Source organism: Amblyraja radiata, chromosome 5, assembly GCF_010909765.2.
Source record: "Amblyraja radiata isolate CabotCenter1 chromosome 5, sAmbRad1.1.pri, whole genome shotgun sequence".
NCBI classification, from domain to species: Eukaryota; Metazoa; Chordata; class Chondrichthyes; order Rajiformes; family Rajidae; genus Amblyraja; species Amblyraja radiata.
In genome coordinates this window covers 13,231,084-13,245,638 of record NC_045960.1, presented here as the reverse complement: position 1 = coordinate 13,245,638, position 14,555 = coordinate 13,231,084, and the positions used below count along the sequence as shown (strand labels likewise).

Genomic DNA, 14,555 nt, shown 5'->3' with positions numbered 1-14,555 from the left:
TATATGCCTCGGGTCTCTCCTCAACCAGAGAAAACAATTCAAATCTGTCCAACATCAACTTGTAGCTGATTCTCTCTAATCCAGGCATAATTCTGATTTAAGGTACACAAAATTGCTGGGGAAACTCAGCGGGTGCAGCAGCATCTATGGAGCGAAGGAAATAGGCGACGTTTCGGGCCGAAACCATTCTTCAGACTGATGGGGGGTGGGGGGAAGAAGGAAGGAAAAAGGGGAGGAGGAGGAGCCTGAGGGCGGGCGGATGGGAGGGTGGGAGGAGACAGCTAGAGGGTTAAGGAAGGGGAGGAGACAGCAAGGGCTAGCAAAATTGGGAGAATTCAATGTTAATGCCATCCGGACGCAAGGTCCCCAGGCGGAATATGAGGTGCTGTTCCTCCAATTTCCGCTGTTGCTCACTCTGGCAATGGAGGAGACCCAGGACAGAGAGGTCGGATTGGGAATGGGAGGGCAGTTGAAGTGCTGAGCCACCGGGAGTTCAGGTAGGTTATTGCGGACTGAGCGGAGGTGTTCGGCGAAACGATCGCCCAACCTCCGCTTAGTCTCCCCGATGTAAATCAGCTGACATCTAGAGCAGCGGATGCAGTAGATGAGGTTGCAGGAGATACAGGTGAACCTTTGTCGCACCTGGAACGACTGCTTGGGTCCTTGAATGGAGTCGAGGGGGGAGGTGAAGGGACAGGTGTTGCATTTCTTGCGGTTGCAATGGAAAGTGCCCGGGGAGGGGGTGGTACGGGAGGGAAGGGAAGAATTGACGAGGGAGTTGCGGAGGGAGCGGTCTTTGCGGAAGGCAGACATGGGGGGAGATGGGAAGATGTGGCGAGTGGTGGGGTCACGTTGGAGGTGGCGGAAATGGCGGAGGATTATTTGTTGTATTTGCCGGCTGGTGGGGTGAAAGGTGAGGACCAGAGGGACTCTGCCCTTGTTGCGAGTGCGGGGATGGGGAGAGAGAGCAGTGTTACGGGGTATGGATGTGAGCCTCATCTATGGTGGCGGAGGGGAATCCCCGTTCCCTGAAGAACGAGGACATTTCCGATGCCCTGGTATGGAATGTCTCATCCTGGGAACAGATGCGGCGTAGGCGGAGGAATTGGGAGTAGGGGATGGAGTCTTTACAGGGGGCAGGGTGGGAAGACGTGTAGTCCAGATAGCCATGTGAGTCAGTGGGTTTGTAATGTATGTCGGTCAGGAGTCTGTTCCCTGCGATGGAGATGGTGAGGTCAAGGAATGGTAGGGAAGTGTCGGAAATGGTCCAGGTGTATTGGAGTGCCGGATTGAAGTTGGTGGTGAAGTGGATGAAGTCAGTCAGTTGTGTGTAGGTGCAGGAGGTGGCCCCAAAGCAGTCGTCAATGTTAAATTCTGATTTAACCTCCTCTGCACCCTGGCCAAAGCATCCACATCCCACTTACATTGCAGCGACCAGAACAGCATGCAATAGTCTGGATGGGGCCTTAACAACGTCCTAAAGAGCTGCATCATGACCTCCTGACTCTTAAACTCAATGCCCCCCATCAATGAAGGCAAGCGCGTGTGCCATTTACCTCTCCATGTGGCTTGCTATTGCTGCCCCAATGCCTTGAATAAAATGGTAGCTGTCCCTCCCCCCCCACACCACCTACAGCAGGGGTTCCCAACCTTTTTTGTCCCATTTACCCCTGGCAACTTTAATAGCACATAACAATGTTATTCCACTTATTTATGAACTAATGATGAACAGATCAGTCAATGAGAAAAAATACGTACAAATCCAGAATCAACAAAATTACCCCTAGGGTAGGCAAAATTGACCCCCTGGGGGTAAATATACCCTTGACCTACAGGGTCAACCTGGTTTTATTGAACTGAATTGAAAGCATGGAAACAGGCCCTTCAACCCACCAATTCCATGCCGACCATCTCTCTAGCGTTGAAGGCAGCAACTCTATAGCTACACCATTGTGTCGCCTGGAGTGTTAGGTCATTATTTGTATGGGATTGATTTTCATATCCCTTTTGAGTCATTCATCCCCTGTAATCTGCTGCGGTTTTTCTTAAACAGGAATGACCTACTATGGCTCCATACCGTATTCTCTTTCCTGTACCTGCTTCTCACTGTCTACAGCATGAGGCGACATACTTCCAAAATGCACTACAAGGAAGATGATTTGGTGAGTGTGCTGCAATGATATATCCTGGCATCCATGGTACTTTTTGCTGTGATCAGCCACTTGTGTGTGTTCTGGACTGTCAGATTCCTTTACATTGACCGTTTTCCCCAGGGCAAAAAGGCATCAAAAACTGCAATTAATTTCTGTTCAACAATTGAGGTATGCCAAATGCCCTGAAGTGCCACCATGCTTATTAACAAGCCACAATCATCTAAATGGCCTGTCCCACTTAGGTGATTTATTTTTTGGGTGACTGCCGGAAAATTTTCAACGTGTTGAAAATGTTTCGACAACAGTGGCGACAATTTTTGTTGACGTAGGTGCTGTCGTAGGTTGTTGCCAGATGTCGTAGTTGAATTCCATTCAAATTAGTCCCTGGCAGTCGCCTAAAGAGTTGCACAAGCGGGACAGGCCCATAACACGTGTGGGCAATGTGGAGAATATCCCTCTAAACCTTTCTGATCCATGTACTTGTCCAAATGTTGTTTTAAATCTTGTTATTGTACTTTCCTTGAGTACCTCCTCAGGCTGCTCATTCCACATGCCCACCACCCTCTGTTGGAAGTCCCCACGTCGCTAGAATAATTATTAGCAATGTTTCTACTAGAAATTAGTTAAGTTCCGTCACTGCTTCAAACATGAGCAAAAAATGCAAATGGTTTCTATTTGACTATAGCTTTATTTTTAACCAAGTATTAAAATACATAACCCTTAGTTTAGTTTAGTTTAGTTTAGAGATACAGCGCGGAAACCGGTTCTTCGGCCCGCCGATCGGCGATCCCCGCGCATTAACACTATCCTACACACGACTAGGGACAATTTACATGTTCACCAAGCCAATTAACATACAAACCTGTACATCTTTGGGGTGTGGGAGGAAACCGAAGTTCTCGGAGAAAACCCACGCAGGTCACGGGGAGAACGTACAAACTCCGTACAGACAGCGCCCGTAGTGAGGATAGCACCCGGGTCTCCGGCAAGTGCTATAAGGCAGCAACTCACTACTGCACCACCACTCATGCCGCTCCGGCCCTTGGACGGAACATCATGGATGTCACCTACATGAAGCCGGGAGTAACGTTCATAACCAGTGTGAGGCCACCATTGGTGTGGAGTGGGACACAAAGCTGGAGTAACTCAGCGGGACAGGCTGCATCTCCAGAAAGAAGGAATGGGTGACGTTTTGGGTGGAGACCCTTCTTCAGACTCCACACTACCCATACAGCTGTCAGAGGTCCACAGCATCCTCCTTCTTTCCCCTCCCTCCCCCCATGTTGCCATAATAATTGCTGATGATGCCTGCCCTCGCTCTCATTGACAGTGTCCTCGGCAACCCTGACGTCATCTGCCCACCCTGCCCCAATACACCCCCCCACACGTTCCAACGTCCAACATCTGCCCACCCTGTCCCAATACACCCCGCACACATTCCAACATCTGCCCACCCTGCCCCAATACACCCCGCACACATTCCAACATCTGCCCACCCTGCCCCAATACACCCCCCACACATTCCAACATCCAACATCATGCCTGCCGTCTCCAAACTTCCCTTCCCTCCACTGCCAAGCCCTGTCTCCGTAACCCTGCATAGTCCTCTCTCGCCCCAGTCACTCTCCATACAGTACAGTGAAGGCAAAGAGTAGAAGCTGGATATACCCCCATTATAAACAGATCAGGGGAGGGGGGGGAAGGGGGGGTGAGGCAGGCTGAATACTTAGTAGCAATTTGCTACTGCAAACTAGTTCATCTTAAACCACTATGGTTTGCTTCCACCGAATAAATAGGTTTAGGTTTATTAATGGCAAGTACAATGGAAAGTTTTGTTTCCCACAATATCCAAACACATGTATAAATACAATGAAGTCTAGCTCAATTACAATAGATAGTGCAAAGGGAAAGATAGTGCAGAATGTAGTTCTCAGCATTGTAGCACACCAGTTCCACAGACAAAGTCATCGACAAAGTAGGGCAGGGACATCCAAACTGATCCACTAGATAGACACAAAGTTGGAGTAACTCAGCGGGACAGGCAGCATCTCTGGAGAGAATGAATGGGTGATGTTTCGGGTCGAGACCTTTCTTCAGACTGAAGAAGGGTCTCAACCTGAAGAGTCTGAAGAAGGGTTTTGACCCAAAACGTCGCCCATTCCTTCTCTCCAGAGATGCTGCCTGTCCCGCTGAGCTACTCCTGCTTTTTGTGTCTATCCTTGGTTTAAAGCAGCATCTGCAGTTCCTTCCCACATGTGTGGTCCACTAGTCCTGGACTGGCCACCACAGGTGCTTCAGTATCTGTACTCACTGTGCCAGCCACGATGATCTGAATTGACACCGATTCACCGAGGCCTGACTAGTTGAAGTGGAATTTAAGAAGTTTGAGAAGAAACAGTAAATGATCTAGGAAGGATCCCAGAGTTTGCAAAGTCTACACAGCAGAAGGCTGGAGGAAATGCCCACCCCCAGAGGAGTGGAGACCTCTTTTGAGGAAGGCACAGCAATCTGATTAGTCCACGCCTCCATTTACTCTGAAGATTGAGCAGATTCAGTATGTTGACACGTACTCTGGAACTTTTACGGTATTGACTGGTTACATCGCAGCCTAGTTCAGTCACTCAAATGTCCAGCAACGAAGAAGACCACAGAGTGGTGGACACTGCCTGGAGGGGGAGGTCCACAGTACTGACCTCCCATTCGATTGAGGAGATTTACAGGAGGCTCTGACTCAAAGGCAGTCAGAATTATAAAAGATCCACGCCACCCTGGCCAGGCTCTCATTTCACTCCTAGAATCTGGATAAAGTGCCGGAATCTGAAAACCGTGACCACCAGGTTCAAGACATCTTATTTCCTGTAACCATCAGGCTCTTGCACACTACCAAACACTTACCTCGACTATGAACCATGGAGTGTCTTTGGTCGCACTGAGGACTGTAATTTTCCCCCTCGTATTGAGCTTATGAATTTATAGAATTTTTTTGTGCATGTTATCTGAGTAGTGTGTTTAAACTGTTCAAAACAACCCTAGTTAAAATTTCACCTCGTCATCCGTGTCTCTTTTTTTTCTTAGGTAAAACGCACTTTATTTATAAGTGGATTATCAAAATATGCTGAACCAGAGCAAATAAAACAATACTTTCAGTAAGTGTCATTTCAGCTGCTTTCACTATTGATGAGTAATATTTGAAATGTTTTTATTGATGATCCATATATACATCAGTGGCACTGAGCTCAGTCGCCCGATGTAACTGTTCAAAAAAATTCATTGATGAACCCAGATTTAACCTCAATCAATGATGGTTTTCTGGTAAGGGCGGCACGGTGGCACAGCGGTAGAGTTGCTGCCTTACAGCGCTTTCAGCGGGGGAGACGCGGGTTCGATCCCAACCACAGGTGCTGCCTGTACCGAGTTTGTGGGTTTTCGTCGTGGCCGTGTGGGTTTTCTCCGAGATCTTCGGTTTCCTCCCACACTCCAAACACGCACAGGTTTGTAGGTTAATTGGCTTGGTATAATTGTAAATTGTCCTGCGTGGGTGCAGGATAGTGTTAGTGTAAGGGGATCGCTGGTCGGTGTGGACTCGGTAGGCCGAAGGGCCTGTTTTCGCGTTATGTCTCTGCAACTAAAACTAAAGTAGCAGTACATTACACTGCCTGTAGCTGCTCCTTCTCATTAGCTGGTTCATTGTAAAAGTGTCGCTTATCAAATTAAACAATGCAAAGCTGAACTAATTTACTCAAGTCCATAAGTTTAAAGTTGAAGTTAGGGACACAAGGAACTGGAGATAATAGACAATAGGTGCAGGTAGGCCATTCATCCCTTCAAGCCAGCACCGCCATTCACTGTGATCATGGCTGATGGAATCTTGAGTAGAACAAAGTTCTGGAGGAACAGCGTCTGTAGAGGGGATGGACAAGCGACGTTTCTTCGGTCTGAAGAAGGGTCCCAACCCGAAACATCATCTATTCAATCAGTCTGAAGAATGGAGACATAAAATGCCGGAGTAACTCAGTGGGTCAGGCAGTATCTCTGGAGAAAAGGAACATGAGATGTCTCTGGTCGAGACCCTTCTTCAGACTGAGAGTCAGGGGAGAGGGAAACCGGAGGTAACTGGGTCCTGACCCGAAACATCTGCCCAGTCAGTCTGTGAAAGGCTCATGATCCGCTGAGTTCCTCAGCACTTTGTGTTTGGCTAGAGTTGAAGATGGTTGGTTTGAATTTTAAGACTACGCAGTGCCTGACTCGTTTAAATCAGGCTGTGATTTTTATCTTGGGCTCACTGATACTGTGTTCATTACAGGACTGCCTATCCAGATTGCCCTGTTTATGAAGCCCGACTGTGCTATAATGTCACCAAGTTAATGCGTCTCAGGGAAGCCCAGTAAGTGACTGCCATCTTTCTCTTGTAATTACACAGTGATCAATTCTCTGTTTTTCTGTTTCTGTTTGGCATGTTTGTTCAAGCTACATACAGTGCCCTCAATAATGTGTGGGACAACGACCCATCGGGAATATGTGCTATAGAGGATCAATGCAGTGGAAGGCAGAGAGTGATGTGTTGTAGGGACCAGGGACCTTGTGTATGCATTGTGCAGGCACCCCACCCTCCACTGACTATAGTTCTGCGTGGAGAGGCTGCCTGTCGGGACTGCTGCTGCACAGCCTCTCGGCACCCACCATCGAAGGGAACTACAAGATACTCTGCCTCAAAAAGGCAGCAGCATCGTCAGAGACCCACACCACCCTCTCATTTCACTCCTGCAAAATAAGAAGAAAACTTTTTTTTAAAGGGGTAGCGCAGCAGTAGGGTGCAGCCCCACTGCGCCAGAGACCCGGGTTCGATCCTGACTACGGGTATAAGGCGTATAAGGGTATAAGTACAGAGTTTGTACGTTTTCCCTGTGACCACATAGGTTTTCTCCGGGTGCTCCGGTCTCTTCCCACACTACAAAGACGTGCAGGTCTGTAGGTTAAATGGCTTCTGTAAAATTGTAAATTTGCCCCTAGTGTGTGTAGGATAGTGCTAGTGTACGGGGTGATCACTGGGGGGGGGGGGGAAGATTCCTCCGCGGTACCGTTGCTCAGTAATGTTTCCAGGTTTTCGAGTGCCTCTGCCCACAGAGTAATCTCCAGGCCAGAGAGAGTCACGGAGCTAGACGTCGAGAAGAGGTGACAGCATCCGCCCTCACACAGAACAGCAGGTGACCATGGAGACAGCTGGGACAAAGGGTCTGGCCAAGGCCTGGAGCAGTTGCATTTCCTGCAAAGCAAAGCTTTTCACTGTACCTCGATACACTTAATAGCAAACCTGAACTTGGTTCCCAGTTAAAAATGGTGTAGCTGACTGTTCCCACATGAGCGTATGCCGCAGTGGCGCAGCAGTAGAGATGCGGCCTTACAGCATCGGAGACCCTGACTACGGGTGCTGCCTGTATGGTGTTTCTAAGTTCTTCCCATGACCTGTATGGTTTTTCCCCAGGAACTCAGGCTTCATCCCACACTCCAAACAAGTGTGGGTGTGTGTAAATTGTCCCCAGTGTGTGTCGGACAGTGTTAGTGTGTGGGGACCGCTGGTCGGCATGGACTTGATGGGCCCAAGGGCCCGTTTCCATGCTGTATTTCTAAACTAAAACAAATACTAAAAAAAACGATGCCGCGGTGTGTACATTCTTCACTTTGCCTGCAATATTTGCTGCAATTCAGGTTGAAAGCGGAGCGCAGTCGTGTGTACTATTCGAAAGAGGAGACGCCAGTCATGATAAACCCCAAGCCCTGCGGTCAGATCTGCTGCTGTGTGGTCAAAGGCTGTGAGCAGGTAGGTGGGATGTGGAAACAACTGTACAACTGCAGATGCATAGGAACATACACCCTTTTAGGGTGGCACGGTAGCACAGCGGTAGTTGCAGCCTAAGAGGCGGGTTCGATCCCGACTATGGGTGCTATCTACTGTACGGAGTTTGTCTGTGCTCCCCGTGACCATGTGGGTTTTCTCTGGGTACTCCAGTTGCCTTAAAATTGTAAATTGTCCCTAGTGTGTGTAGCATAGTGTTGGTGTACGGGATGCTCGCTGATCAGCCCGGACTCGGTGGGCCGAACTTCTCGTTTGAAAGCTGTTTCTCTAAAGTAAAGTTGAATGTGTAGCTCGTTGTGTCAAGCTGCATCTCTAGAGAACATGGATAGATGATGTTTTGGTCCAGACCCTTCTTCGGACTGATTGTGATGCTGGGGGGGTGGTGGTCGGGGTGGGGGGGAAAGAATGCAGGGGGAGAGGAGAGGTAGGACAAAGATAGGCAAACTGCCTTTGACAAGGCAGCTGATTCCCATTTGAACTTCTGAAGTATCTGGATTGTATCCTCCTTTTACACAATTGGGAAAAGATTGCCAGATTGACAGCAAGCCAGCGCTGCATTTATAAATGGCATCGGGCAAATAAGACAACGGCTGCTTCATAAATCTGCTGTCTCTGCAACTTGCTCCCCAGGACTATGGCCTGGTAATGCATCATACGGTTGTGGTCTTGACACCGTAGGCAAGAGGGAGCTGTAGGTTTTGTGCACCTAATTACTCTCCGGCAATCCATGGCTATTCGACGATGTTTAGGGTTGAGTTCTTTGCTTGCACCTTTTGCTGTCTCCATACTGATGAATCTCCTGAGACTCAGAGAATCATATGTCATGCAGCATGGAAACAGGCCCTTCAGCACAACTCGTCCATGCCAGACAGAATGCCCCATCAAAGCTGGTCCCATTTGCCCATGTTTGGTCCTCTCAACTTTTCACATCCATGTACCTGTCCGAGTGCCTTTTAACTGCTGTTACAGTACCTAATAATAATAATAATAAACTTTATTTAATGGGCGCCTTTCAGACATCTCAAGGACACCTTACATAGTAATCGGAATAAAAACATATAATCGGAATAGAACAGGTAAAAAAGACATCACAGAGACACAAATTAAAAACAGAATTCAATCCAAAAACAGAAAATCAAAAACACAGTGTGAAGAGAGAGCAGCGGCAGCCAAAGCGCGCCAGCGTCCACTCTCCCTTCACGGCAGCCATCTTGGACACAGACCTACAGGACTACAATTAGACAAAAAAATCATCCCCCCACAGTGGGTAGCACTGTGGGGGAAGGCACAATGTCCAGTCCCCACCCCATGTTCACCCCAAAGTCAGGCCTATTGAGGCCACCGCAATTGCCTCTACGGAGGCCCGATGTCTCTGGCCGTTCTCACCGGGTGGTCTTGCCCCGGCGTCGGGAGAGTCCTCTCGGCGGCTGAGCCACCTGGAACGGCCGCTTCCTGGTTGGAGCCCGCGGCTGCCGAAGACGACAAGGCAGCGCCGGTTTGGAGCTCCCAGGCTCCCGATGATAAAGTCGGCGCCGCCTCTCCACACGCCGCCTCTGCACGCTCCGCAGACCCGCAGCCCGGAGATGTTGCTCTCGGAGGTCCAGCTCGCCAGAGCTCCAGCGCGTCGCTCCAGAGCGGCGACCCAGGCAAGGCATCGCCCGCTCCACTCTGCTCCGCTCCAACGCTGTGCCGCCGCCGAGGCCGAGGTGCTGGGCTGTCCCCGCCAGGAAACGGTGCTCCAAGCCCGCAGGTAGGCCATGAGGACGGGTCGACGGGCAGCCCGGAGAAAAAGCTGCCACACCGACCAGGTAGGGACCTAGAAATAAAGATACACCTACCCCCCCACATTAAAAGACCATATCCCCTACAAACAAAAAAACAGGACTCACTAAAAACTATAAAAAAAACGAATTTAAAACGGACGGCTGCTGGTTAGCAGCCGTTCACCAAGATGGCTCCTCCTCCTCCTCCACCTGTCTCAGCTACTGTGCCTCCTCAGGCAGCTTGTTCCATACACCCGCTATCTACATCCTCTCCAGTGTCAGTGGGTCAGACAGCATCTGTGGAGGCAATGGGCAGGCAACGTTTTGTGTCAGGACCCTTCTTCAGACTGTATTGGGCCAACTGAATCCCAGTCCACAAACTGCCTAGGTTGTGCTAGGAACTATGGGCATTGTTTTTATTTGTACTATATATTTTGTTTTAATTTATCGAATGGCACGGTGGGAAGAGGGAGTGGCTGGGATGCGACTCGTCCTTGATGATGCTGGTGGCCTGGCCAAGGAAGCGTGATGCGTATATTCGGTATATATGACAATAAAACGCTCTAAGCTCTACACGTGTGGTATTAACCTGGATATTTTCGCTCGAGGAAGATCATAAGTAATAGAAGTAGAATGAGGCCTTTCAGCCCATCAAGTCTACTCCGCCATTTAATCATGGCTGATCTATCTGTCCCTCTCAACTCCATTCTTCTGCCTTCTGCCCATAACCTCTGATACCCTTACTAATCAAAAACTCTGTGGGAGATGAGTCCTGGAGTCCAATTTAGAGTCGTATAGCGCAGAAACGGCCGAACTTTCCCACGCCAGCCAAGATGTCCCATCTGCACTAGTCCCACTGCTAGCGTTGACCCATATCCCTCGAAATCTTTCCTCTCCCTGTACGTGTCCAAATGAGCCTGACTGCCTTACTAAGGTATGGATTGAAAACCTGTGTTGGGCAAAGCACATGTTCCAGTCAGAATTTCTTGCCTGCGGTAATGGCAAGTATCTTCTTTCTCCAGGAGAACGCTGTGGAGTATTACATGAGACTGGAGCAGAAACTGAAGGAGGAGTACATCAAAGAGAAGGAAAAGGTGTACGAGAAGCCGCTCGGCATGGCCTTCGTCACCTTCAACGATGAGGCCGCTGCGGCTCGGTGAGTGAGCCGGCAATATCTGAGCACTACCGCAAGTGTTTAGATTAGTTTCGAAATACAGCGCAGAAACAGGCCCTTCAGCCCACCGAGCCCGCAGCGACCAGGGAACCCCACGCATTAACATTAACAAACTCACTCTCACACTCTCTCGCACTCGCACTCGCACTCGCACTCGCACTCGCACTCGCTCTCACTCTCACTCTCTCCCATTTTAATTTCCTCACGTTCCCATCAACTTCCACCCAGATCCTACAATCCCACAGGTGTTCGGCAAAGGAAGCTTGAACATTTCAGAAGCACTTTATACTGTAATGTCACAAAGCAAAATATTTCTGCTAAAATGTTATAAGACAAAGCTTGGGCATCAACACCAGATTTGTCGGCACCACAGTGAGGTTGGATGTCTGGACTTTGGAGAGGGTGCCGAGGGATTCACAGGAATGAAACATTGAAACATAGAAAATAAGTGCAGGAGGAGGCCATTCGTCATGGCTGATTGTCTCCTATCAATAACCCGTGCCTGCATTCCCGCATCCCGCATTCTTGACTTTTCCACTCAATAATTTATTTTCATTTTGTGCAATGTTACATTTGTGCTGTTACTGGTGAATTACATTTCATTTTTACAACATTTCAATGCCATGTAACCATCTTGTGACTGGTGGCAGACCAAAATAAAATGGTATCGTATCGAATATCAATCTGATTTTTTTTTTTTTTTAAGTGCTCGTGATGGTACATTTAACTTTTTTTTCCCCCCCATCTTTTCTCCCCCCCACCCCCACAGAGTTCTCCGAGACTTCAATGCTTGTAAGTGTCAGGGCTGCTTTTCCAGTGGAACGCAACAACAGACTTTCAACACTGACTGCCGCGCTACCAAATGGACTGTGGGCTATGCCCCTGATCCGCACAACATTTACTGGTAAGATGCTGCTCGCTCCTGTTCATCTAATAATCTTATAATCCTGTAAAATCGGGTTAGAAAACAACGGGCCGCATCTGTGGGAAGAGAAACAGTTAAGATTTTGGGTTGAACATCTTTATTCAGAAATCACCACTTGATGATGAGTCGTGTACATTCAAAGTGTTGGCAAAACTGCGTTCATGTTGTTTTTAGGTTGTCATCCTTATTATTGTCATGAGACCGAAAGGGGGCGCTGCACTGGCAGCAGCCTGTCGGCAGCGTGTCCGTTTTTTTTCAACTTTTTTTATTTTTTTAGTATGTTTAAAAGTGTGTTTTTAATGTTTCTTTGTGTGTTATGTGTGGGGGGTGGTGTGGGGGGGGGGGTAAGGGGGAAACCGTTTCGGCCGCCTCTTCCATGGAGAGGCGATTTTTTCAGGTCGCCTCCCCCGTGGCCTAACAGCAAGGATCGGCGCGGACTTTCCCGGAGACGCGCCCGGGGCTTCAGCGGCGGGCGCAGCGTGGACTCTCGGCGCGGAGCGGGTGAGACCTCGCTGGAGGGGAGTGCTCCGTTACGCTGGCCCGCGGCAGCCGGCAGCCGGCAGCCTGAAGCCGCAGTCTGCAGAACTCCAGCTGGTGCGGCGTCTACAGCCCGGGATCCCTCGTGGAGGACCCGGGGGGAAGAAGAAGCTTCCACCGCCGGCCCGCGGCCGTCTTCTACCGTGGGTGCGGCATGGACTTACCATCTCCCCTGGAGGGGAGCTTCACCACCGGCCTGCGGCCTACACCAGCCTGAAGCCGCGGTCTCTGGTTGGGAAGAGCCGATCCTGGACTCACTTTGACTTTGTCCCTTACCATCTGGACGCCCGCAGCAACAGCTGTGGAGGGTGGTGGTCCCGACCACGGGGGAAAATGGAGGAGGACTGGCCAAGCTCTGTGCCTTCCACCACAGTGATGAATGCTGTGGTGGATGTTTGTGTAAAATTTTTATTGTGGTTGTGTTTTTTATTACTGTACCGCTGCTGGCAACCCAAATTCCACCGACCTTGGTTGTGTGGCAATTAAATTATATCAATCAATCAATCAATATCAATGTGTGCCGAGGTACAGTGAAAAGCTTCCTTGTGCCCCCTCTCCAATCAGATAATGCTAGGCTTGTATTCACTGGAGTTTAGAAGGATGAGGGGGTATCTTACAGAAACATATAAAATTATAAAAGGACTGGACTAGCTAGATGCAGGAAAAATGTTCCCAATGTTGGGCGGGTCCAGAACCAGGGGCCACATTCCTAGAATAAAGGGGAGGTCATTTAAGACTGAGGTGAGAAAAAACTTTTTCACCCAGAGAGTTGCGAATTTTTGGAATTCCCTGCCACAGAGGGCAGTGGAGGCCAAGTCACTGGATGGATTTAAGAGAGAGTTAGATAGAGCTCTAGGGGCTAGTGGAGTCAAGGGATATGGAGAGAAGGCAGGCACGGGTTATTGATAGGGGACGATCAGCCGTGATCACAATGAATGGCGATGCTGGCTCGAAGGGTCGAATGGCCGCCTCCTGCACCTATTTTCTATGTTTCTATGCAATCAGTTCAAACTCAAGTACAATAGGTAGAGCAAAGGGGAAGATACAGTGCAGATTATAGTTCTCAGCATTGTAGCGCACCAGTTCCACAGATAAAGTCCAATGTCCGCAATGGGGTAGCGGTGAATCGGTCAGTACCCTAGCATATGGAAGGGCCATTCAGAAAATTGAGGGGAAGAAGCTGTTCCTGAGTCTGACAGTGCTTCTGTACCTTCTGCCAGATGGTTGCGGGGAGAAGGAGGAAAGACCGGGGTGGGACAAGTCTTTGATTATATTGTCTGCTTTTCCGAGCCAATATGAACCGGAGATGAAGTCAGTGTTATTTTGCATTGGGGATACTTTAATGAGCGGTTCGAAACCAGCATATCTCAGTGGCGTTGGACAAGTAATACTACACCAATTTTGCTTGCTATTGATGGAATGTTGTTTGGCAGGCAGAGAAAACTGCGACAGGTAGTTGCATAATATTGTTGCTCCCTTTGTTATAACTTGAGGGGTATAGATGGGGTCCCAACTGGAATATATGACAGTACTGCAAGTCTGCAAGACTAGCTCAAGTAGCAGTCTGTAGAAAAGGTTTTTGAAAGATGAAATGAGCTGGAAGAAGCAAGACTTGATGTTCTAAATCTTGGGTCATTAACAAAGTCTTGTCTTTTACTCTCCTTGCATTCTGAAGTTGGTTTAGTGTCTTGGTAAGGCTTCTCGGAGGACGTTAAGAGTCGGCCTTGTGATGGGAGCTGCCATTAAATGTCGAACAGACTGAACAAAAGGGGTCGGTCGATTCTCTGTTACGAAGGTCTTTAGTACGGGTCCACCACCGATTTTCTGGCAACAGGTGGTCCGGCCACTCCTGTTGATCCAGTTTCCAGTTGGTACTGGAGATGAGATTATGACTTTGCCATGTGTCCAACTTTGAGTGATTGAGGCATAGCTCAATTGAAGAGCACAGCTGCATCTTATGTTTACAGGCACTACTATTGACTCCTCCTTTGGGTGACTTCTACAATTGTGACAACACTGTGTTCACGTATGTGAGCGTTTGTCGGCACTGGGCTTGCACTCACTGGTGTTTAGAAGAATGACAGGGGGACCGCATTGAAACTTACCGAATAGTAAAAGGCTTGGATAGAGTGGATGTGGAGAGGATGTT

At 49.0% G+C, this 14,555-nt stretch overlaps 1 protein-coding gene across 3 annotated transcripts in view; it reads left to right on the top strand.

The window, feature by feature from the left end:
• Positions 1-14,555, top strand: part of LOC116973009 (CSC1-like protein 2) — a 135,763-nt gene that overhangs the window by 85,975 nt on the left and 35,233 nt on the right. For all 3 annotated transcript variants that reach the window (XM_033020642.1, XM_033020643.1, XM_033020641.1), the window contains 6 exons: positions 2,054-2,162; positions 5,229-5,299; positions 6,457-6,537; positions 7,860-7,971; positions 10,793-10,926; positions 11,714-11,848. In XM_033020642.1, coding sequence (XP_032876533.1) covers positions 2,054-2,162; positions 5,229-5,299; positions 6,457-6,537; positions 7,860-7,971; positions 10,793-10,926; positions 11,714-11,848 — 642 coding nt within the window. The remainder of the gene's footprint in view (positions 1-2,053; positions 2,163-5,228; positions 5,300-6,456; positions 6,538-7,859; positions 7,972-10,792; positions 10,927-11,713; positions 11,849-14,555) is intronic.